This window comes from Pristis pectinata, chromosome 4 (assembly GCF_009764475.1).
Source record: "Pristis pectinata isolate sPriPec2 chromosome 4, sPriPec2.1.pri, whole genome shotgun sequence".
Lineage (NCBI taxonomy): Eukaryota > Metazoa > Chordata > Chondrichthyes > Rhinopristiformes > Pristidae > Pristis > Pristis pectinata.
The window spans coordinates 26,682,438-26,708,421 of record NC_067408.1 but is presented as its reverse complement, the minus strand read 5'-3'; the positions used below and the strand labels follow the sequence as shown (position 1 = coordinate 26,708,421).

General features: G+C 38.8%; 1 protein-coding gene across 1 annotated transcript in view; it reads right to left on the bottom strand.

Annotated features, from left to right (window-relative positions):
* Positions 1-8,351: 8,351 nt before the first annotated feature.
* Positions 8,352-25,984, bottom strand: part of tgfbi (transforming growth factor, beta-induced) — a 62,000-nt gene continuing 44,367 nt past the window's right edge. The window contains exons 9-17 of the mRNA XM_052013971.1: positions 23,967-24,104; positions 16,566-16,711; positions 14,308-14,444; positions 13,822-13,952; positions 11,540-11,655; positions 11,347-11,449; positions 9,931-10,013; positions 9,354-9,378; positions 8,352-9,229 (exon numbers count right to left, since the gene is read on the bottom strand). Coding sequence (XP_051869931.1) covers positions 9,195-9,229; positions 9,354-9,378; positions 9,931-10,013; positions 11,347-11,449; positions 11,540-11,655; positions 13,822-13,952; positions 14,308-14,444; positions 16,566-16,711; positions 23,967-24,104 — 914 coding nt within the window. The 3' untranslated portion in view covers positions 8,352-9,194. The remainder of the gene's footprint in view (positions 9,230-9,353; positions 9,379-9,930; positions 10,014-11,346; positions 11,450-11,539; positions 11,656-13,821; positions 13,953-14,307; positions 14,445-16,565; positions 16,712-23,966; positions 24,105-25,984) is intronic.

The window sequence follows — 25,984 nt, the reverse complement described above, 5'->3', positions numbered from 1 at the left end:
CTGTGTAAAAAAAACTTAACCCATTACATCCTCCAATCTCCTTAAAATTATGCCCCCTTGTGTTAGCCATTGTCGCCCTGGGAAAAAGTCTCTGACTATCCACTCGATCTATGCCTCTTATCATCTTGTACACCTCTATCAAGTCACCTCTCATGCTCCTTCCCTCCAAAGAGAAAAGCCCTAGCTCACTCAACCTATCCTCATTAGATAATTAATAAAAGAATGTATTCAGGGACCACACAAATCTTTAAATGTATTTGTGTAAAGTGAAATCCAACACTGTTCCCTGATGTTCTACAATAATTACAGCTTGTCTGCAAGTTTATGAAAGTTTGATGTGGGTTTAGATTTTAGGAAATTTATATTTGATGTTACGGCAAGCTCACAAGAAATTAAGAAGCCATAATTACAGTTTCTCAAGCCGTTAGCTCACAGCAAGGAAGGACATTGTAGAATTCCCAGATGTGCATTCTATAAAAGTTAAACATTGATCACAAGTTGGAGAGTCTCTTGATCATTTATGTCAAGGATTTTTGGCAACCACCAGAACCCCAAATAAAATAATTTCTGCACATAAAACACAAAATAACAATGCAATTTGCCTTGCTTTTTAGATTTTTTCACATATTGATTCAACAAGGCTGTAAATTAGTTAGCTATCAGCTAAGTTTACACTGATTGTAAACTAATGAACACTTGAAGAATAGAATATTTTCCTAGATATTGTAAGACTGAAATATAGAAATGATTCTGTTAGTTATGCCCCAACATGGATGTATGATTTGCATGAACTATCCGTGCTGTTTGTTTTTCCTTCTATGCCCTCCTTTCCCGAGTCTCATTGAAGCCACTAGTATTCAACGATTTGCTCCAGTGTCCAATTTTTCAATGTGAAGGTAGACAGAATGTTACCAGTAATCCCATGACAAACAGAGGGAAGAGGGCCTGGGCTTTGAAACTACAAATATATAAGCTTTCTTTTTAATCATTTCAGAAGTTGTGACACTGGGCCTTGAAAAGAGGCTAGGTTTCACTTCTTGGGTAACCACCCATCTCTATTGAAGACTGGACACCTTCAAAGGACCAGTCTGGGTCCTGAGCATTTTTCCCAGAGCGTTGTATGGCCCAGAATTTGAGGTCAGTGTTTAAGTAATTGTATTCACTGCTGATCTTAGAAGCATGTTCAAGATGATGTCTCCTACTTGGTGCCAATGTAAGGGGTATCTCACAGTGACCAGTGAGGAATATTGGAAATGTTGGGAGTAAATTGACTTGTCATAGCCAATAGCACAGAGACTTGCAGCATGGAAGGACCCACTTCAGCCCACCAACTCCGCACTGACCATTTACGTTAATCCTACGTTAATCCCATTTTTCTTGTTCTCCCCACATTCCCATCAACTCCCACCGATTCTACCATTAAACTACACACTAGGAGAAAATTACAGTTGTCAATTAACCCACCAACCAGAACTTCTTTAGGGTGTGGGAAAAAAACAGAACACACTAAAGAAATCCATGCAGTCACAAAAAGAAAGTGCAAACTCCACACAGACAGTACCCAAGGTCAGGATATGACCTGAGTTGCTGGAACTGTGAGGCAGCTGCCCTGCTAGTTGTGTCATTGTGCTGGCCTAATGTTGGAAGTAAAGAAATAGAGTGAAGAGCAAGGCCAGTGGGAGTGGGGAACCCTGGATGATGAGGGATAGTGAGGCTCTGGATGGGAAAAAGGAGGCATGGGTCAGGTATAGGCAGCTGGGATCGAGTGAATCCCTGGAGAAGTATAGACGATGCAGGAGCATACTTACAAAGGAAATCAGAAGGGGGCATTGGATAACGTTGGAGAGAAGATTAAGGAGAATCCAAAGAGATTTTATAAGTATAATTAGAGAAAAAGAGTAACTAGGAAGAGAATAGGGCCCCGCAAAGTCCAAAGTGGACATCTATGTGTGGAGCTGCAGGAGATGGGTGAGGTCACCAATGAATATCTTTTTTTCTCCTCTGTTTTTACCATGGAGAAAGACATGAAGATTTCAGAACTTGAAATAATTGATGGGGATGTCTTAGGAAGAGTAGCATTACAGCAGAGGAAGTGCTGGATGTCTTATAACATATGAGGGTGGATAACTATCCAGGGCCCGATCATGTATATCCAAGAACACTGTAGGAGGCTAAAGAAGAAACTGCAGAAGCCCTGGCTGAGATATATGCATCATTGTTAGCCACAGGTGAGGTGCCAGAGGGTGGCTAATGTTTTGCCTTTATTTAAGAAGGGTTACAAAGAAAAACCTGGGAACTATAGCAAGTAATCCTAACATCTGTGGTAGGTAAGCTACTAGAGAAGATTCTGAGGGATATGATATACATGCATTTGGAAAGACAGGAGTTGATTAGGGATAGTCAGCATAGCTTTGCGCATGGGAGATCACGTCCCATAAATGTGATTGCATTACTTGAAGAAGTAACCAAGAAGGTCAATGAGGGCAGGGTAGTAGATGTACTCCATATAGACTTCAGAAGGCCTTTGATAAGGTTCTTCATGGTAGGCTGCTATGGAAAGTTAGATCACAAGTGATGCAGGTAGAGCTAGCTGATTGGATACACACTTGACTTGATGGTAGGGAACAGGGAGTGATGATGGCACGTTGTTTTTTGGACTGGAGGCCTGTAACTAGTGGTGTGCCTTTGGGGTTGGTGCTAGGTCTTTTGCTATTTTTCATCTATATCAACGATTTGGATGAGAATAAACAAGGCATGATTAGCGAATTTGCAGATAACACTAAAGTAGGAGGCATCGTAGACAGTGAAGATGGTTATCAAGAATTACAGAGGTATCTTAATCAGCTGGGTAAGTGGGTCAAGGAATGGCAAATGTAGTTTAATTCAGATAAGTACGAGGTGTTGCATTTTGGGAAGACAAATGAGGGTAGGACTTTCACAGTGAAAGGTGTCAAAAGAAAAGGATGTAGATATGATGAAAACCAAGTTTAATGGATGGAGAAAAGCTAACTTTGAGGGGCTGAGAATAGAACTTGAAAGGATAACTAGGCAACAATATTGGGAAGCAAAATAAAACAAGAATGGGAAACATTTAAAACTTGAAAATATATTTCACTAAAAATAAGGTCAAACTAATATTCATAAGCCCCAATGGATGAGCAAGTACTGCAACAGCTGTGATTGACCGCTACAAAATGGTTTGAAACCATCAAACTTACCAAAACTGACTGGTGTGACTCAGGCATGTGTCACAATCTCAAAAGAAGGGCTGAGAAAAGGAGAAATCTCTTCACCCAGAAGTAATAAATCTTTGGAATTCTATATCCTAGGGGGCTGCAGAAGCTCACTTAGTACATTCACAATGCAGGTTGAGAGGATTTTGGAGGTTAAGGAAGTCAAAGGATATTGGGTTAATGAAGGAAAGTGGCACTGACGTAAAAGACCAGCTATGATCTTATTGAATGGCAGAGCAGGTGGGAAGGCTGAATGGCCTACTCACTCTCTTTTATTCTCTTGTTGTTACAGATCTGTTAACCCCATTATTTAATGTAGAGATAGATTCTGCAAGGTGAAATTTCAGACCCAACCTTGGTGACAGGGCACTGGTAACGCTGAACGTTAAACCACCAACCTGTGGCTGACGTTACGGCAGCTGCAGCAGCATTCCCAGGACCTGCCTACTTCCACACCACAAACAAAGGCTGGATGAACATTTTAAAGAAATATATTTCTGATGGGCTTAAAATTAACAATGCAGTTTCAAGCAAACCTTGGGAATGAGAATAATGGTTTCAATGGAATTTATCTGGGCTGTAACTGTATTTTTTATGTGCACCTCTAAATATAGTGTACTTAATTCCTGTATAATTCTGTGAGATGAAAAACTGATTTACATTATATAATCTAAAAAACAAAAGAAAATCTGTAGAGATAAGGTATATTTGCATTTAATGTTTCCTCATCAAAAATAGAGAAAAGCAGCAGGTCCTAAAGGAGATAACTGAATAAACTGTGCTACACACATCAAAAGAACCTTTGATAAATAAGACAAATCCCAACAGTACTATACACTGAAACTATAAAACTACTGGTTATGCTCTTTTGATATTTTGTGGATTTAAGTGTCTACAGACCAGTATGTATGTGTATATATAACCTTTAATCTTGCCTTACTGTTAATATTTCCTATCCACATTCATAGGCACAGGGTCAGTTTCAGTGTCCCAGGTCAAGTACTGCACCAAATAAAGTTTTCAAAATGTTGATTGAAGGATTGCTCTGATCACTGTGGTCTCAAATATTCACACTATGAGTTGCCCCACTGTTACACCAATGGAAATGTAATTGCACTTAACAATCCTCTGGAAAGACAGTTATGGGAAACTTCCTGGATTAGCCAATAGAAATATTCATTAGGATTATACCCATGTAAAACAGGTGTAATTATCTTATTTGCATGTAAACAGTCATTAAATAGATAATCCATGCACTTTAGTTTCAAACAAGGACTATCAGATAAGGAAGAAAGAGTTCTTGGCTCAATCACATGTTCGCAAGCAACTTCATTGCATGTCTCATTAATCCTTTCATCACAGAAGAAGACACAGAACTCCACTGATTTAGACCTCCTTGGTTTTCAGTAAAGAGACTGAACACATGAGACAAAGGTTATTTGTTGTGGAAGGTCACCAAGTGTATCTAGAACATTAGTACATAAGGTACCAGCCACCAATTGTCTCATCATCAAGACCATAGTGCAATATGGGAAAACACATTGGATTCTCTCAACCCTTCCTTGGCCACCTTGGGAAGCCAGCACAATCTTCCACTTGCACAAGGAACAGTTATACAAATAACCCTTCAAAACAACACTCATTAAGTTGTCTTCAGGTTTGGCATTCATGTCCCTTAATAAAAATTACTCAAGCTTTTAGTCAGTTCCTCAACATTATCAAGTCAATACCACATCTCTTACATCAGTTCTCACTATGTATTAATTTCACACAGGACTCTTACATCCAGCAGAAAAAAAGACCTGAGCTCCAGAAAATAAAGGACAATTGTTACCACCAAATCCTCTTGATATTTGACTTTTAATGATTAAACGACTTTGTAAAATTATGTAATATTCTCCTTTAAAACAATGAACATATTTTAAAATTATATGGAGAACTGAAATACTTACTTCGAAAGAAATGACTAAATAAAAAAGTTAATTCAGAATAATATTCCTACAAAGGGATAGAGATTAGTTAAATTCCAGGAATAGTGAGTGGAGATTTGGCATGGAATGAATAGTTACTTCAAAATGGTTGAGTATTTTGGGCATGTTTCCAGGTCAGTAAGAGTTTACTGTAAATGGGCATTTAGAAAATTGGATGATATAAACATAAATTAATAACTCAGTCATACATATTGACACAGTGAGTCAAGTGTTGGCAGATACTTCAAATATAGGGGATTGCAAGGTAATACCAATCTGTGCAACCTCGAGATCTATGGAAACACATATCTGACTTTGAATTTAATAGCTCAATAACTAGTAAAACAGCTCCTCAACATCAACAAAAAGAGGAAAAGTTTGAGTTTTAAAATGGCTGGTTCTTCAGTGATCTTAGACAAATTTAAAATGGATCCTTGTGAAGCTTATTAAACCACAAAGTGTAATGAGTAAAACAACACAACTAATGGTTTAGTCACAACAGTCTGACATTCTTTCCTCTGTCTATGTTTATCTTCTGCTTTGGCAATTTTACCTTCTTGAAATTGTTGAAACGCCTTGCACGCACACAGATCGCGCAGATTCCTGCCTTTGATGGCATCCTTCCATACATATTGCTTCAGGTTCGATTTGAAACTGCTGGCTTCCGATATAGCTCTGCAATTCTCCTTTGATGAGTTCAGTTCAGAATAAGATAGCTAGATAATTATCCATGCTACAACAACTGTCTGTCCAAATTTTGAAGTGCATAAGATTAAAAGATATTGTACACAAATAAATTGACCAAAAGCAAACAAGTCTGTTATGGGTTCAGGATATTTTGTTCTCTGTTTTACATCAAATATTTTTATTTTAAACTGCTATTTTATAAAACTTATTGCCTTTAGACCCAGCTTGTAAAACTGTTGCTCAAGAAATAAGCAATGAATAATGTACAGCAATTTACAATCACTTTCACTCCAATATAACAAATGGGAAACATTCTATGAGATTGTAATTTTATTTAATAAATGTTTGTTTTAAAATGGCAGCCCTTAATATGATGTGATTGTTGCATGATATCACATAAAAAAGTCCAAAATTCCAAAAGCCTTACAGGTGTAATTGGTGCAGATATCCAGTCAGGTCATTATAAAATGGGATAGAAGTTGGTTCTGCCAGGATTCACCCCCATTTTCACCTTTACAAAAGCACAGGTGAGAAGAAAAGTGAGCAATTTCTATAATTCGTGCAAAGTGGAGACAAGTTTGGCTAGCCACAAGAGAGGTACTGGAAGACTGGAGGATAGCTAATATTGTACTTTTATTTAAGCCAGAAAACTACAGGCCAGTGAGCCTTACATCAGTGTTAGGAAAGCTATTGGAAGGGATTCTGAGAGACAAGATTTATTTTTGATTTGGAAAGACAAGGACTGATTGGGGATAGCATGGCTTTTTATTTGGGAAAACATATGTCACAAAATTTGATTGAGATTTTTGATGAGGTGACCCAGAGGATTGACAAGGTCAGGGCAGTAGACATTATCTACGTTTACTTCAGTTAGGCCTTTGACAGAGTCCCACATGATAGGCTAGTCCAGAAGGATCCAAGGTGAACTAGGCAATTGGATACAAAACTGGCTTGGTGGTAGGAGGCAGAGGGTGGTAGAGGGTGCAGAAAAGGTTCACAAGAATGTTGCCTGGATTGAAGGGCTTGAGTTATAAGGAGAGCTGGTTCTGTCTTCCCTGGAGCAAAGGAAGCTGAGAGGTAACAGGATAGAGGTATCTAAAATTATGAGAGGCATAGAGAGGGTAGATAGCCAGAGTCTGTTTCCTATGGTACCAGGGTCTAAAACTAGAGGGCATAGGTTTAAGGTGAGAAAAAAGAGGTTTAAAGGGGATCTGAGGGTAAATTTTTCACACAGAGTAGTTGGTATCTGGAATGAGCTGCAAGGGGAGGTGGTAGAGACAGGAACAGTAACAACATTTAAGAGACAGCAGGACAGGTACTTGAGTGAACAAAGCAGAGAGGGTTATGGAATTAATGCAAGCAAGTAGGATTGGTATGGATAGGCATGACGGTCAGCATAGACACAGTGAGCCAAAGTTCCTGTTTCTTTGTTGTAGAACTCTAACCCTGAAATTCCACTATAATGCTGAGAAATGGCTGGAATTCTGTAGATAGTCCAGGAAAGGTCACATATTCTTCTACAAATAAATTAACCAAGAAGGAATCGTTGCTTCACCTTTATGATGATATTACAAATTACTTTGGTTTTCAGTCCAGGGAAGTTGCTTTGACGGATGTGAGTAGCCAGGAGGGACCATGATAATGCCCATAAAAGATGGACTATCATCAGCTGTAAATCACAGGTGGCTGGATGGTGATAGCAGGAAGGGCTATTGATGCCCAATATACTCTCAGTCCAGCCTGAAAGTGGATGAGCGATTAGTTGAGTTTCAGATTTAACCAGGTGGCAAATGCGCAGTCAGTCTGGGAGTTCCTCCCCTTCAGTCTGCCATCATCATGGGAAAGGCAAGTTTATGTCTTTTTCACAACTGAAGAGCAGTAACAAGACATGAAGTAGGTATCTGGAACTCATGGGCAGGTTACAAATGAGGCTTGAACCCAAAACTCACCCTCCAGCACCTTCTTAATGTCATGCTTATTTTGAGTGGCTATAATGCCTCAGATTGTGACAGAAAATCTAACTATGATCATCAGATTTAAACCACTCTTCAATACATCTGCTCAGAGAATGAGAAAAGTGGAGTTACAGACCCAAGGGATCACACTTGGTTCAATCAAAGCTCTGCTGCAGAGCCTAAAATAATTTCTAAATATTCTAATACAGGTAAATTGCACAACAATGAACTCTATTTATAAACTGAATGATATCCTAAGCAGCTGTCTTCCATTTAGATTCATGTTGTGTAAAGGGTATTGAGTTTGTTTAAGATCTCAAATGATGAATTCAAAGAGTTTACGGCACTAGTAAAAATACCATTGCCACAAGATCTTCCATACATCCAAAACAGTGCAAAATATCCCTGTTAGTTTACAAAGGATCATTCAAGAAATCAGGCAACCCAATAAATATGGTGTCAATATCATAAGACTGCAGATCCCCAATTAATAAAGATTCAGATTTCGTAAAAAAAAAGTATGTTTATGATAGTTGCAAATTGCCTCAAAGAAATAGCATTTTAAGAACATATTACAGAAGACATTTTAAAGATAAATACATATTTTAAAATGATTTTCCAACATATTTGGAAATATATATAGTTAACCTTACCAAAGCGTAAGTGAAACAGCATAAAACCAAACTGCAGCTTGTGACATGCAAATATCTTAATACTGATATGAAACATTAAAGTCCATAAACACAACCAGCACATGTATCATAGAAAATACAAACATAAAAGTTAAAAAGAAACAATATTATGTGATACTGCAGAAAATCGTTCCTTGCAGATAAATGTTGGCTTATATTCAAACAACATTTTGGAAACCAAGACATATCCACAGAAACATTCTGCTGAATGACATGTATCTAGTAAAGTAAAAGTATTTGCTAACACATAAACACACACTGACACATACACATATAAACACACACACTCTGAAGCAAAATACAGATATGAACAATGTGCATGCACATGCACAGCAGTTACACACTTATGCACTTACGTGTACATATGCAAGTGCATGGAGATATTAAACTTTTGGTGTTTAAGTTTATCTAAGTCCCTTTTTAGGTTGACTGTAGTTTTAAACAAGACTCCACCTCATTAATAAACCAAAATGCAATCACAAGTGATGTATAAAAAGTAACAATGCAATAAAAATGTACAAACAAGCAAGCAATATGTAATCATGATGAGGCATTGAAATACTATGGCATATAAACATTCAAGAGAAAGATTGTGCCTCAGAAGTCAATGTTTCTGAAAGAGTTTGGATAATTTTACTGGCTGCTTTTCAAGTCTTACTACTTGCTTTTCTTCAGAATAGCACCTGTTGTAACTGGAAAATTAAAGATAAATACATTTTAACTTGCAATACACTCAACAATATATAATAAAAATATACAGTGAGATTTGATGTCATAAAATTTAAAATCATAAATATTCCAGAATGCTTAACATACCTTTCTGAATCCTAGGGCTAGCAACCTGCAACACAAAAAAAGTTAAGATTTTGATTTTCCTGAAGAATGTCCTTGAAAATAACGATCATTCTCAAAGGATGATGGATCCATCACTTGTGGCTTGATCACTGTCAAAGGCCAACTCTTTTCACCCCTTATATTGACATTTTCTCCACCTTTTGAATGTCTCTTCATTATACATACATTATTGGAAAAGCTCTCCTACCAACTCATTTACCTATTCTCAAATATGTGAGAAACTTACAAACCATGATCAGCAGGATATCGTCAAGCACCCATAAGAAGCAATCCTGCAAGGATGAGGTTGCTGTCTTTTATGTGGATTTATGCTGTGACCTGACAATCTGAGGTGACTATTTGGTTAAGAGTGCACCCTACTCAAGACCCAGAAAACGTTTCTTACTAAACACCCTCTGCCTTTGCTTCCTCAGCCTCTGCACTGGAGTAGTTGCTATAATTAAACTAGCCATGTCATTTGATAATACTTCTGTAATGTATTGACAAAAGTCATATTTTTTTATAGTTTTGTTAGTAAACAATTTTAACTGAATCATACCCTGGCAGGCCGGACTCCGAAACGCAGGATATCTTCACTGCTGATCTCCATGCCATTTCGACTTTCTGATGATTGTCTCACAGCTTGTAAATGAAACATAATATTCCATTAAGAGCCAGTGTCAGTGTATAACAGTGAATTCCCTGAGTTAAACCATGAGCCAAAAAACAACAGATTATGTACCAACTCTAAACTAAAAGTGCACTTTTGTAATTTCAAATTAAATCCAAACATTTGCACCCATTAACTCTATGGTTACATTTTATATTTTTTTAGATAAAACATCAAGAACCTCTCCTTGGTGCCAGTTATCTTAGAGTCATACAGCATGGAAAGAGGCTCTTTGGCCCAACTAGTCCATGACGACCAAGTACCTTATCTCTAAGTTGGTCCCATTTGTCCACATTTGGCCCATATCCCTCTAAACCTTTCCTATCCATGTGCCTTTTAAATGTTGTTAATGTATCTGCCTCAATCACTTCCTCTGGCAGCTCATTCCATAAACGAATCACCCTTTTGATGAAAAAGTTGCCCCTCAGGTTCCCATTAAATCTCCCCTTCTCACCTTAAACCTATGTCCTCTAGTTCTTGATTCCCCCACCCTGGAAAAAAGACTGAGTGCATTCACCCTATCTATGCCTGTCATGATTTTATACACCTCTATAACATTACACCTCATTCTCCTACACTCCCAACCTGTTCAACCTCTCTCCATTAACTCAGTCCCTTGAGTCCCAGCAACATCCTCATAAATCTCCTCTGCACTCTTTACAGCTTAATGATATCTTTCCTATAGCAGGATGACCAAAACTGAACACAATATTCCAAATCGGCCTCACCAACGTCTTATATAACTGCACCATAACATCTCAACTTCTATACTCAATGTCCTGACTGATGAAGGTCAGCATCCCAAAACCTTCCTCACCACCCTTTCTACCTTTGAGGCCACCTTCAGCAAACCATGTCCTTGTACTCCCAAGTTCTACAGCACTCCCAGGGCTCTGCCGTTCACTGTGAAAGTTCTACTGTGATTTGTCTTCTCAAGTGCAACCCCTCACAGGTACCTGAATTAAACTCCATTTGCCATTCCTCAGCCCACTTACCCAGCTGATCAAGATTAATGGACCCTGATCTTTAAGTTGTAAAGTTGTATCTTCTTTACAACTAGAAGCTATTAGCTGGAAAGTGTCCTAATGATCAATGACCTAAAATATTTTCACTCTTTATTGTTACACAGATGCTGTCTGGCCTGGGGAGTATTTCTAGTATTTTCTGTTTTGATTTCAGATTTCCAGTATCCATGGTATTTTGCCTTGGTTTTAGTTGAAGTTTGTTATTCACTGTAATTCACAGAACCAGTGATGTCGTTGCATAACACAATTTGCTGTCCTTTATATGTATTCTGCTGCTTACCAGAAGGTTGCAAGACCTTGTCAATAGCATGGATGACACCATTGGTTGCCATTATATCAGAATCTATAACTGGAACTTTATTTACATTGATGACGAGATTTTTCTGAAAGAGAACACATAGTAATCCCACTTACTCAGTGTGTTAACCAAAGTGAAACAATGGAAGAATTCAGTGGTAAAACCATGTACTCACTGTTCCTACTTCCAAGGTGGCACCATGTAGGGATTTCAACAACACAATCTGGCTGGCAACACCTCCACTAACCAAGATTTGTTCACTGATATGATACTTCCACAAAGTGGGATCAACTGAAGAGAAAGGAGAAGAGGTAAAGAAACCAAAACTTCAGCAAAATTAAATGTTTTGAAGGTTTTAACAACTACATTTTCTCAATGAAACATATTTATCTGAACAATATAAAAAGAGAAAATGCTGGAGATACCCAGCAGGTCAGTAAGAGTTTCTCTTCTTCACATACACTGCCTGACTTGCTAAATATCTCCAGCATTTTCTCTTTTTATTTCACATTTTCAGCAAGTACTTTTTTTCTCTCTTTTATCTTTATTACTACTAGATTAGTTGAGAAGAATTATAACTTCAAATTATGTGGCTGCTCATCTGTTTCTACATATTGTAAAACAACTTAAAAGTTTGCTTGAATTAAGATTGCGATTGATTCTCCAGTGTAAATCCATGTGTTCTGAATACAGGAATACCTGTATGTTTAGATTCTACAGAGTTTGAAATTAATTAAAAACAGCTTTGTGTATTTCATGATGTTGAAATACATAATGTTGTCTGGTGTTATGCATTGGTGCAAATTCAGATTACATGGCTACATTTGATGGCAAAGGTCATTTTGATAATCTGCTGATAGTCTGAAATGCCAAATTATACTGCCAAGACAGGGCACTGACTGACATTGGCTTGGAGAAGCCATCCATTTTATACACTGAGAGTCATGGGTTCTTCTGGTGACACCGTGCCATGCACTAGGCACCTGGAGTCTAGATCAATGTAATGAATCCGGTGTAGATCCTAGATCAGTGCAGTGAATCCACTGCAGAGCCTGGTTCAGTGCAATTAATCTGATGTAATGAACCCGGATCAGTGCAGTGATTCTGGCTCAAAGCCTGGATCAGTGCAGTGAATCCAAAGCAGAGTCTGATTCAGTACAGTAAATTAATCTATTTCAATGAGATCACTGCAGAACCATAGATGGTAAGGTGTTCCAGTGAATCCAATACAAATGGAACTCCGGGACCTTTGAGAAGTAACTTTAATGGCACTATGGAGGGGGCAGTTTGTGTTTATTAACTAGAAGAAGCCAGTACTTGCAAGTAAAGCCTGCTTAACCAACCTGAGCCTGACCATGTGTTAGGGCTGGGTTTGAGTTGGCTCAGATATCACAGAAAGGTCCATGGGTGTGTGGAGTTTCATACCCGAGCAGACCTTGGGTGCGATGGGTGTTTAGGCAAGTAGGTGAAGTGCCGATCATATGGATTTTTCTTATCTTGAATGAAGGGGAACTATTTAAATATTGTTGCAAGCAAGTGGAAACCATTTCTCATCTGTGTCTCATTGACGGGAGGAAGGCTTATGGAGTCAGGAAGGGATCTATTGTCCTTTGATCTGGTCTATGACAGTAATATGTGGCTGATTCCATTGAATTTGTGGTCAGTGATGATAGCCTGTAGGCAGTGCAGAAATACTTATCTGTTGCAATATCATTGACTATCAAGGACTGATATTTTAGCTGTCTGGGAGAACTGGTATCAGTAGATAAAGAATTTACTGTGGTCAACAGTACAATAAATAACCACACACATAAGACACTGAGGCACTGGTATAACTTCATATGATTAAGCCAATCACCAAATCAAGCAGAAATAATAATCCACATTTAAATTAGGATCATTAGGCAAAAACTGTGAGTGAAAGCCACAGCCTTGCTCAACAAAGGGCCATCACTTTGAAACTGAGAAAAAAACATCCACAAAAAAATCAACAGTGCAATGTTGGCTCACAGAAGTTATCCTCCTTAATTCAAAAAGGGTTTAGATGGAAGGAAGAAAGGCTAAAAGAGAAGAGACTAATTTTCGGCAGAGGGTTTATATCACACAAGCTACTGGTGGTAAATGCTGAGCATTGGGACTACACCACACAAACTACTGAACCCAGTCATAAATGCCAGGCAGAGAGACCACAAGCCACACACAAGCTATTGAATCTGGAGGAAAAGTTTGGGTAGAGCGACTACACATACACAAGCTACTGAATCCTGTGAGAGATTTGTGAAGCAGAAGTTTAAAAGCAATTTCTTCAGAAAATTTGGATCTGTGTTAACTTGTCCTATAGACAGCAGGTTGTAGGTTTCCATTATTTCCAGCAGATCATCATCTGTTAGTTTAACAGAGTTAGATAGTCTCCTACAATATTTAAAAGTGACATCGTGGCTGTGCTCTAGTTTTTACCCATCACCCGGTTCTGGTCCCTGCTGGGTAGAGCTAGGATAGCGTCATTGGTTGGTGCAAAGACAGTGAATGTGCCAGGCCTGTTGAGAGTTTCAGTGAGTCCTGCTGTCTGGATGGCTCCCACCAACATGCTGCAATAATGAAAAAAATTATTAATGAAACCTGAGATGTTAAAATTTTAAGTCTTTTCTTTCCCTCTGATAACCTCAGTACTTCTCAGTTCTATATATTACTTCTACTGAGAGATTGTGCAAGTGACTGATTGCCAGATATCCATCAACAGCGTTCTATGACTGACCAAGACTGATTACTGACATTTTCTGTATTTATTTCAGACTTTTGGCATCAGCAGTATTTCCTCTTGCATCACTGCAAGGCACCTTAACCCCTTATCATATTCTTATTCATTATTTTACACTTCAGAAGTAGTTCAAGTTTCTGATTCTTAGTCACATGTCAACAATTCCATTTTATATAACTGTATACCTGAAGCGATCATCAGCTTTCAGAATGTCCATGATTGTGCCTACTGGAGGAGTCAGTATGTTGTCCATTATCAGCATAGAACCATATCTCCCTCTTCTGTCATGTGCAGCGATACATATGTTTTCAATGCATAATGCCTTAAACAGAACCAAGAATATCTCAGGTCAGAAGACATTTTCTTGCAATATACCCAAAGACATGGTAAAATTTTAATTAACTTCGTACTGTTACAAGTTTTTGGAGAAGAAACTCTGATCACCAGCACTAATCAGGTGACTTCAATAGAACTGAGTGTGGGAATGGGGGTAACACAGACAACTCAAACTCTAGCATCTATTCAGCACCAAAGACCAAAGATAATTGTCTTCACATTGGCGAAAAAAAGCCTGAATGGTATTCTAAATATTAACTTAAATAATTTCATTTGTAGTCACCCATTCAATGGCTATGTAAATGTATACTGGTGATTAAATTTACAAGTGGCTATAAGCACTGGAAAGAAGATTTTTATATTCATTTATATGGTGTAGGCAGCACTGGCAACAGCAGAATTTATTGCCCATCACTAATTGCCCTTGGAGTGGTAGTGTTGAACTGTCTTCTTGAACAACAGCAGTCTTGCTTTAGTTCTCCAACAGTTGCTGCTTGTGGGGAATTTCAGGAGTTAAACTCAGTGATAATGAATGATCAATAACCTATAAGTCAGGATGGTGTGTGACTTGGAGGGGAACCTGCAAGAAATAGCATTTCCACATGTCTGGTTAATGGAGCAGATTGTGGGTCGAAGGTTGCTGACAAGTGTGGTTCATTTTATAGTTGGCAACAATTGCAGCCACATTGCACTGGTGGTGGGCTGGCAAACATTCAGGGTGATGGAGTGTGCAGTAACATGGTGGGCTAATGTACTTGGATATGTCCAGCTTCTTGAGCTTTGCTGGAACTGCATCCATTGAAACAAATGGAGAATGTTCCGTTATGCTCCTGACTTGGAGATGGTAGAAAAGTGTTCCAGAGTAAAAAGCCACAAAAGTCATTCCTTGCAGGATACCTAATGTCTGATTTGCCTTTGTAGTCAATTTTTATATGGCTTATTGAAATTTCTGACCAATGGTGATCCTAGGATGTTGATTAGTGGTGGATTTGGTGATGGTAATGTCAGTGGTAGGAAATTAGACTCCCTTTCAGTGGAGGGGGCAGCAACTAGCACTTGTACGGTATGAAGGCAACTTCCCACATATTCATTGACTGACATTCAGCCAATGACTCCAACCTATGGAAAAATTCTCCTTAGGCGGGAGTCATATCTTGATCAAGACAAGCCATCTCAACCCTCAGACAACCATTCTGGAGTTCCTCAGGATATGGTCAAATGTGGGCATAGTTTTACAATACTCACTTTCTTCCACAACTCTTCACAGAGTGAAGCGGCCATGCCTGCATGCAGTGAGACCTAGACAACATTCACTCATGGCCCAATCAGTGGGAAACTGTTGGGATGACAAGACTTCATGAGTGCAATCCTTCAGCAGGATTTGAAATGTTATCAATGCATTGATTTATGTATAACTGCTTCCAAATTTCAGATGTTGGTCTGAATTCTCATCTAGTTCAGAAATATGTGATTTGATAATTTATATACTCCTGAGTGTATATAAATGTCAATCATGATAAAAAAAACATGACACTTGTGTCACACCACAATTGCGTCTGTATTTCATTAATTCAAAATTCCAATAAAGTGGGTTACATTTTATTTTCAGTTTCAAATTGTTTCTGTCATTTACAGGAAATTCTTGGGCTCATTATCATCCCTTAATGTGTCAGACATCTGTCCTTGATATAACTACCACCAACATTTGACCTTTAGCTGTAATTAGCACTATTACTGAGGCAGAAGATTTTGGAAGAAGGGTTAAAATAAGGCTTTGTCTGCTCTGCTGCTTGGATGTAGAAGGGCTCTGTTAGGAAGAAAAGCAGGGAGATTTTTTCTAATACCTTGGCCAACATTCATCCTTTAATCAAAGTCACTAACACTGATCCTCTGATCATTATTCCAATGCTGATTGTGAGAGCTTGTTGTGTGCTGTGATTGGCTGCCATGATACCTGTATTAAAATAATGACTGCATTTCAAAAGTGTGTTGTTTGTACTAAAGTACTTTAGGCCATCATGAGATCATGAAATGTCCTCTGTAAATACGAGTCTTTATTTCCCCACAGTAATGAAAATAAAAACTGGAAAGAAAAACAAATACATACATTACGATAAACAAAGACTCTGAGTTTCTTGCCACTCAAGGTATCAAGTGTCTGCCCATGGTACAGATATTTAGAAGAGAGCTGCTCTTTCACAATGTGGTCCAGCAGAAGATTCCTCAAATCTTCATTAACAACTAGCGATTTATCTATTATAAAACACAGCAGAAAACTTTTGATGAAAGATTTCACTTAGACAATTTTCTGTGCTAAATCCATTTGAGAATCTGTTTTTGTCCCTGTTCTAGCCATATCTGCAGGAAGAGCATGACGAAATGCACCTCCATTAACAGGGCAGGGCTGCCATACAGTGTGTAGAAATGTCAATCATGATAAAAATGGCACGTGTGTCATACATGTTACTGTCTTCTGCTCAGATCCACGTCAATCCGCAAATTGATTAGCATCTGCAATCAGTCTGAGCTAGCGACAGGGATCAGAATCAACCACAGGAAGAGGGAGGCCATGCTCTTTGGCAACTGGAGAGAAGATTGCTTGAGCCTTTACAGAGATCTTTGTATCCTCTATAGTCACAGGAGAGGTCTCAGAGGACTGGAGAATACCCAGTGTTGTTCCTCTGTTTAAGAAGAGCAATAGGAACAAGACAGTAAATTATAGGCTGTGAGCCTTACATCAGTGGTAGGGAAATTAATGGAGAAGATTCTTACAGATAGGATCTACTTGCATCTGGAAAAGCATAGACTTATTAGGAATAGTCAGAATGGTTTTGTACAAGTGAGGTCATGTCTTACAAATTTGATTAAGGTTTTTGAGGAGGTGACAAAAATTATTAATGGGGGTAGGGCAGTGGATGTTGTAAACATGGACTTCAGGAGAGCTTTAGACAAGGTGTCTAATGGTAGGTTGATCTAGTAGATTAAGGCACATGGGATCCATGGAGACTTGGTAGATTAGACTCAAAATTGGCTTGGCCGTAGAAGACAAAGGAGAGTGGTGGAGGAGTGCTATACTGACTGGAGGTCCGTGACCAGTGGTGTTCCACAAGGATCAGTGCCAGGACCTCTGTTGTTTATGATATGAATTGGATAAAAACTTAGGTGGTCTGATTACTAAATTTGAAGATGACACAAAAATTGGTGGACTTGTGGATAGTGAGGATGATTGTCAAAGGATTCAGCAGGATATAGATCAGTTGGAAATATGGGCAGAGAAATGGCAGATGCAGTTCAATCTTTATAAGTGTGACGTGTTGCACTTTGGGAGGTAAACGTAAGAGGAAAGTAAACAGTACATAGCAGGACCCATAGGAATATTGATGAGTAGAGGGATCTTGGGGTGCAAGTTCATAGCTCTCTGAAAGTGGCAACACAAGTAGATAGAGTGGTAAAAAAAGGCACATGATATCTTTGCCTTCACAGGTCAGGCTGCTGAGTATAAAAGTTGGGAAGTCATGTTGCAGCTGTATAAAACTTTAGTTAGGCCACATTTGGAGTACTATGTACAATTCTGGTCGCTGCCTTACAGGAGTGATGTTGAGACTTTGGAGAGGGTGCAGAAAAGGTTTACTAGGATGATTGCCTAGATTAGAGAGTATTAGCTATAAGGAGAGGTTGGACAAACTTGGATTGTTTTCTCTGGAGCGTCGGAGGCTAAGGGGCAACCAGACTGTAGTATATAAAATTATGAGAGGCTTAGATAGGGTAGATAGTTGGAGTCTTTTTCCCAGGGTGGAAATGTCAAATACTAAAGGGCAAAGCTTTAAGGTGGGAAGGAGAAACTTTAAAGAGGATTTACAAGGCAAAGTATTTTTTTACACAGAGAGTGGCAGTTGCCTGGAACATGCTGCCAGGGAAAGTGGTGGAAGCAGATCTGAAGCAATAGTTAAGAGGCATTTAGACAGGCACACGGACAGGCAGAGAATGGAGGGACACAGACCATCTGCAGGCAGATGGAATTACTTTAAATTGGCCTCATGTTCGGCGCAGAGACCATGGGCCAAAGGCCCTGTTCCTGTGCTGCACTGTTCTATGTAACCAGCCCGACTAATCCTCTATTCTCTTCACCAGGAACTCGAACTACCAGAAGGTGCTCAGGATCTGGTACGGAGAGCTGGGGCAAGCAGCAAAAACTGGCTGGAGCCAACAGTCAAGATCCAACAAAAATGGGCAAGAACCTGGTTAACAGGTGCAGACTGCCCTCAGTATCACTGTACGTGCTGCAGACATAGCCATCTTTGTAAGTGGCTGCATCAAGCTGGGTGTAAAATCAAAGTGCACAAAGACCAAGTGTCACTACGTGCTGAGGTTCTACTTGTCCCTGGTTTTGCAAATGATGGACCTGGCCTTGTTACTGTGCAATGTTCCATTCAGTTGGATCTTGCTGCACTACCTGCCTGTCAAAGTTTCTGTGGAAAAACACCTTTGACTACAAATCTATCAGTCACAGACTGTCCTGCAGGCCCTGTGGGAATAGGACATAATGGGTCCTGTGGGATGTTTCCTGAGCAGCCTGTCAAAACCATGAGAATACCAGAATTCACCAACAAGCACCAAGATCTTGCTTGACTGGTGGTTGGAGGGGCTCTTTCTGTCAAAGCCTTCCTGTGCAGTTGGAGTCTCACTGCCAGTGCACACTGCCCTTGAGGGTCCACTTTTTTGTGAAGTGCACACTTGCAAAAAGGTCTTTGCAAAGAAGACGACACACTTTTGTCTGCCCAAAGCTCATTGATCTTCCAGTGCTAATGAGATGTCCTAAGTGAACAAGATGTCTCTTGCACATCCCAAGATGCATGAGCATGTGCTAAGGGACACACTGAAGCTTGGTGCAACCAACACAAAAGTTTTGTGGGGAAGAACTGCAATCTAAGGCCCTGCCGTAAAAGCCCCTCAGACACTTGAAAGGTGCATTGTTCAAAGAGGCCACATGAGCAGCACTGATGCTTTGTACATCAAATGTATTAACTTGATGACATTACATGTGCATAGACTTGACAACACTATGAATGTATAGATTGGACAGCACTATGAATGTAATTAAAGCCATGTACTGTTTTGTATTTCTTGTATATTTTTATGAAAAAACTTTATTTTTGAAACAAAAAATGTACAAGCTTTGAGAAGGGAAGAGGCAATAGGGGCTGATGTATATACAGTATGCTGAAATTAGGCATCTCTTTCCTTTTCTGGGCCCCTGTGGTTTTGACTGTCTACAAGATTCTGAAATTCATAAGACAGTAACAACCTCAGCTCCAAAAACTCTGGATTCATGTCCAAAGTCTTAGGAAATGATGTTGCTCAGGACCCTGATGAGATGAAATCTATTAAACAGCTCGTAAAAAACGCAGACAAACCCAGAGCTATTTCCATCTAAATGCCACTGAGTGAAAGGATTGGGTAGTTAATCGAATGGCATTTTCACATTGACATACAAAGAAAATGCAGTCAGCAGGAGGTAACCTAGTCTGTCATCAGAAGATGTTGATGCATTGATCAGCAAGCGAGATGGCAGTTAGAAAGAGTGACCAGGTCAATTACCAGAAATCATAACTCATCAGATTTACCCCTGAAATGGTAATGAGTTTGAGGCTCAGTTCATTACACTGGGGGGGGGGCGGGGGAGGGAGAGTAAGGGTATCAATGTGTCAGCCATTACATTAAAGTTAAAGTTACTGCATTCTCTTAAACTCAAGGTAGATCACCACAGAATCAGGAACTTTTTTTTCATCATTTATCCAATTTCTGGGTCAGACTCTTGTACAGCTGGGGGTAGTTCAATCCTGGCCTGTTGTAAACAGAATAGACATGGGGGAAACATTTGTCCTACACTATGCAACTAATCAGCAACTGTTGCATTACCTTGCAGCATTGAACACCTTTTCCAAATGGATAGGACCATTGGGGATTTCAGACACTAGGAGCTACAAAGAATGGATTTCTGTTGAAGTTCAAAGTGCCAGGCTGTTAAAGGCAGTGCAAATGGATTCCCCAATAGACAGAGACAGCAAAACTGCTGTGTAATAAAACCAGCAGTTACTGAAACAAGGCTACACAGTAAAGATCCCAAAAAATCTTTCTTGAATTATGCCCATTGCATACAAATCAAAGTGTATTTGGTATTTTTTTACCTTGTAACTAATATTAAAATGAGAAAAGGCAATGCCTCATTCAGTAATTGTACCCCAGTGTTAAAAATAAAATCTTCTAGTCACTAGATTATCTTAGTTACACAAGAGGACTTTTGATCTTTATGCCTTCTGACATACCAATTGTCAAATTGGGTATCTATTCAAAGCAAAAACAAGTTGCTGAAGGAACTCAATGGGGCAGGGAACATCTATGGAGGGAAATAAGACAGTCAATATTTCGGGTCGAGACCCTTCATCTGAACTAAAAAAAGTAGAGGGGAGATAGCCAGTATAAAGAGATGAGGGGGAGGGGTGAAGCAAGAGCTGGCAATCAATAGGTGGATCCAGGTGAGGAAGGGTTGATTGGCAGATGGAGTCAGATGGGGAGGGGAAGGGTGGAAGTAGCAATAGAGGCTAGGAGGTGATACATGGAAACAACAAAGGGCTGCAGAATATGGAATCTGATAAGAAAAGAAGGCAAAGAGTGGAACCAAATAAGGAAGGGAAGATGGACAAATGGGAACAGTGGGGGGAGGGGTTAAGGGACCCAGTGGGAGTGAGTGGCTGATGGTCAGGTGGAGAAGGTAGGGGAAGGGAAAGGAACTGCGTGATAGGGGCCTGCGTTTTATTGGGAAAGAAAGAGGTGTATGAGAGGACCTTGGTAGATCAGAAGTGGAAAGAAAGGGACGGGGGGGAGCAGTAACCTGAAACTGGAGAATTCAATGTTCGTGTCATTAAGTTGTAGCCCACCCAGGCGAAATATGAGTCGCTCTTCTTCTACATCATACCACAACTGTGTTCCTGCTTCCCGTTAGAGTGCATCTACAGTTGGCTCAATTTTAGTTGTGAATGTCTAGCATAAATGGGATAATAACAAATGATGTCAGGTCAGTTACTGGCAGCTAAATGTCTCTTCTCTGCCAAATGTTATTTTTGACCCCACTGTAAATCCAGCCTGAACTGGAATCAGACCCTAGACCGAAAACAAATTGGCATATAACCCCTTAGTTGGCATCTTCCACCTCAATGCAGAATCATTGGAAATCTTGTTAAGTAACTTGCATAAAAGATTTGCAAACCTGGAACTGCTAACCATTCTGTGGCAGCATTATTTGCACTGCAAATTGAAAAATATAAAATGTGCCTCATTGTGAACTTTGATATCTTGGTCAAATTAACTTGAACAATTTTTAAACAGCCTACCAGACTGATCTCAAGATGGCTGGTTTTATTCCACAAGGCATGATATTTTTGACTAATAAATAATTACTTGGCACATGAGATTACCATTAATACCTAAAACTCTCAATATCGGATATATGCAAATTTATTTTAAAAATAATCAACAATGTGATGATTTGCAAAACACATTTAACATCCCAAAAGAGTTCAAAATACTTGTCAAACAAAATCAAAACTGAGTCACATAAGAATATAGGAAATAGAGGCAGGAGTGGGCAATTTGGCCCCTCATATCTTCTCCCCCATTGATAAAGATCATAGCTGATCTTTCACCTCAGTGCCACTCATGTGCAAATCCAATATCTCTTAACATCCAAAAATTGATCAACTTCTGACTTGTATATACTTGGAAACTGCGCCTTCTCAGCCCTTCTGGGCAGAGAATTGCAAAGTTTAATTACTTTCTACATGAAGGGATGACATTGACTGGCTGATTGATTGATTGCTGATTGGCTGACTCCTTTTCTTGAGACTGTGATCTCTGGTACTATATACCCCAGCAAAGGGAAAACATGACTTCTACATCAGCCTTCTCAATCCACAGCACTCCCCCCCCCCCCACCACCACCCCAAAAAATTCTGTATATAGGAAGATATTATTGCACATGATCAAAAGGTTGGTCAAAGTGATATACTTCAGAAGAGGAAAGAGAGAATGCAAGACAAAGACACTGAGGGAGGGAATTCTAGGCTCAGGGCTCTGGCAGCTGAAGGCACAGTGCCAGTTGCCAGTGGTGGAACAATTAAAACACAGAGGTGCTCAATAGGTCAGGATGAGCGGGGGCAGCAGATACCTCAGAGTGTTGAAGGTCTTGAAAAGAGTACAGAGATGGGGAGGGATGAAGCTTTGAGTAGCTTGGAAACACATGATTCATTCTGAATGATGTACACAAGGATTAATTCTAAAAATTGAATCAGCAATTAAAATTACCAAATTATGAAAACTAAAGACTCTTAAATGATTTTAAAAGATTAATTGTGATTAATCATGTCATTAAAGAGAAAATCATGAGTTAATAATTTTAATCACATTCCTAAATATCTAATTTCCCCATTACAAAGACAATAATTTTCACATAACAAATGTGAAATATTTATAATTCCTGTTTTCATGTTTTGATCAGCTTTTTAAATAAATGTTATATTTTCATAGTTCCATTAATTTTCAATTGTTTTTGAATGTTTCAGTATGTCAGGTGAATTCAAAACACTGATTTTAGCAGGTCTGATGACAAACTAAGCTGGAGTGTGGCTTAGCTGCAAGTCAAAATTTCCTTGTGTAGTTTTGTGGGCAGGGAAGTCTCTGCACCCATACACCCCACCCTCTGACGTAATCTAAAATAATTGCTGCAAGCTTTCAAGAAAGTCTCACATGACACACTTACCAAAAAATAAGAATCCTTGGGATACAAGGGAGAATGTCAAATTGGATCCAAAATTTGCCCAGTGGAAGGAAGCAGTGGGTACTGTTTAATGGGTGTGACAGAGACTTCATTGACGTGTATAAAATTATGAGGGGCCTAGACTGAGTAAATAGAAGGATCGAGTTCTTTTAGCTGGACGGGGGTGGGGGAAGGTGGTTAGCTTCTGGTTGCATACCATTTGAACTCTTCTTCCCGCTCCCACACCCTCTCTGACCTTGGCATTCACCAATACAACATAGAGACCAAACACAAACTGGAAGAACACCATTTCATATTCTGCTTGGGTATCTTACAACCCAATAGTATGAACATTGTATTATCCAATTTCAGGTAACTCATACCCCTGGTGCTCTCCTCCTATACTCACTCACACATTCAATGTGTAGACAGTCCAGATGCAGGGAGAACTTTGTAATCAATTTGCTGCCTTTTAAGAACCACATACTAAATATCCAATTGTGTTTGAAGATTTGATTTTGATTAAATTCCTTTGCACAGTGCACAAAAACATTATACTATGCACATGGATTACTAGCACTAAGAATAGGACGGATAATCACACTGATCACACTGAAGCTATGCTTGCCTGTAGTTTTAAACATTAAAAGCCATAGTCAACTTGTTTATTTCAAAATGCAAACAGATTCCACTTACCCTTGAATGCAGCATCCAAAGGAGCAAGAAGAGTTAAAGGGTCTTTTCTTTCTAAATAGGAGGTCAGACCAGCTTGTTGGAAGAGCTCACCTATCTTGGTGACACCAGGCTTTTCCGTCAATTCCAAGATGGTCTTAGCTGTAAGGCAGTTAAGTTAAATCTTTCAAAATAACAAGTACAGTAAGTAGAGATGCTTCCATATATATATTACATAAAGACACCTTTCACAGCACTATTTTCAACAGTAGATGCATCACCAATTCTAAAACCATTCTATTAAACTGTTGAGTTGTGCTGAATCACATTTAATTAGACATAAATGTTCATATGTAATATTTTAAATGTCTGGATCAAAAATTATTCTTGACCCCAATGGTAAAGCAGTAAAAGAACATAATAGAATGACAAATCAATTTCTTAAAAACAAAAAGTGACACATAGCCAATAGAGATCAATAAAATAATTGCAAAGCTGGTTTATTATTTGAAATAAACATTTCGTAACTTAACAAGTGAAACAAATAATTGTCAGGTGGTCAAATTAACTCTACTTTGGATTGCAAGGAATTTTTGTTAACCATACAAACTAGCAAAGTCAAACAGAAAGTTAAATCTTGTGGAAATATGAGTAACTTAAAGCTACCACAGTTCAGAAAGCTGAAAGTACATTAAATAACTAAGAATTTGTTGAACAGAACTTGCAATACATCTGCAAAAAAACAGTGCCATGAACTTCATTTAAGATGCACAGAACTAAAGATGTTTGCCATAATTGGCTGGATGTTCCCTTCCTTAGTTAGGAAGGCTGAAAAATCTGCTCTTTTTAAAATATGGATTTTCCAGTTGAAAGAAAGAAGTAAGCTGATGCTTGGTACTTCAGTGTTTCCTGAAGAGAATCTAGTATAGTTGAAAATGTTCTATCATTTGAAATGTTTTAATTCCAAGGAACTTTCACTTCAGAATCTTAATGTCAAACATTGAAGCAAACAGTGGATAACTGGAAAATGATCCTAATGGAGCCTTTATTTTTAGAATGTCACAATCCTATGGATTAATTTCAGTTATACTGTAAGATTTTTAGAGTAACTTGATATTTGTTTAATGTGATCTTTATAACTTAAACATGCTTAGACGTACAGGTTTGTTTTATGAAGGAATGCAGAGCAAAGTTTTTGTTCAACAATCTTTACATGGGAGGTACGTCAATGGGAACCTTGCAGAATTTCACAATTCAGTTCCGCCTGATATTCTCTACTTATTTGGGTAGGAATTCCAAATATGCATTTCTTGACAGGGGTTTTCTGGGCCAGTTAGATGCTGGTGTTCCATGATTGTGGATGTTGATGATTAAAGAGTTTATCTGTATGTAAAAGGTAGCCAGAGATTTTATTTAAGTTTGGTTTTGCAATCACATCATAGAACGCTGTCAACTGTCCTTCATACTGCAGCTCTTGTCATTGTATCTAGATCATACATGGACTTCTATTCCTGAACCAAGTAGTTTACAGACCTTACCAGAGAAAGAGTTATCAGAGAATTTCAAAAGAGGGCTGAAAACTGAAAAAATTAGCTAATCTTTTTAAAATTTCTTTTGAAGAACCTACTGTGTTGAGACATTTAAATCAATGCATTTGGAAACAGATTTGCACAAGAAATTGATTTCATCCTAATAGCCAGAATATTACTTCTAATGACTATGATTCTGGATGGAGGTAACTTACTGAGCATCGCATTGATTGTCAATTTTGCAATTGCTCTTCATGAGTAAAATGACACAAGTTTTAGGATAATGCAAAATGTTGAGAACTGAGATGAAAGTGGGATTGCAGATCTATGTCTAGTACATGTCATTTAGAAAAGAAAATAGATAAATGCAGTGTCTGCACCAAGTATTGGCACCAAGTATATTGCATTGTGTTGAGCAAAGAAAAAACTGAGAAATTATTAGAAGTGGACTGGACTTCAGAAAATCTGATAACTACTGTCAATGGTTCCTACATGACCATGCAGCTCTGACAA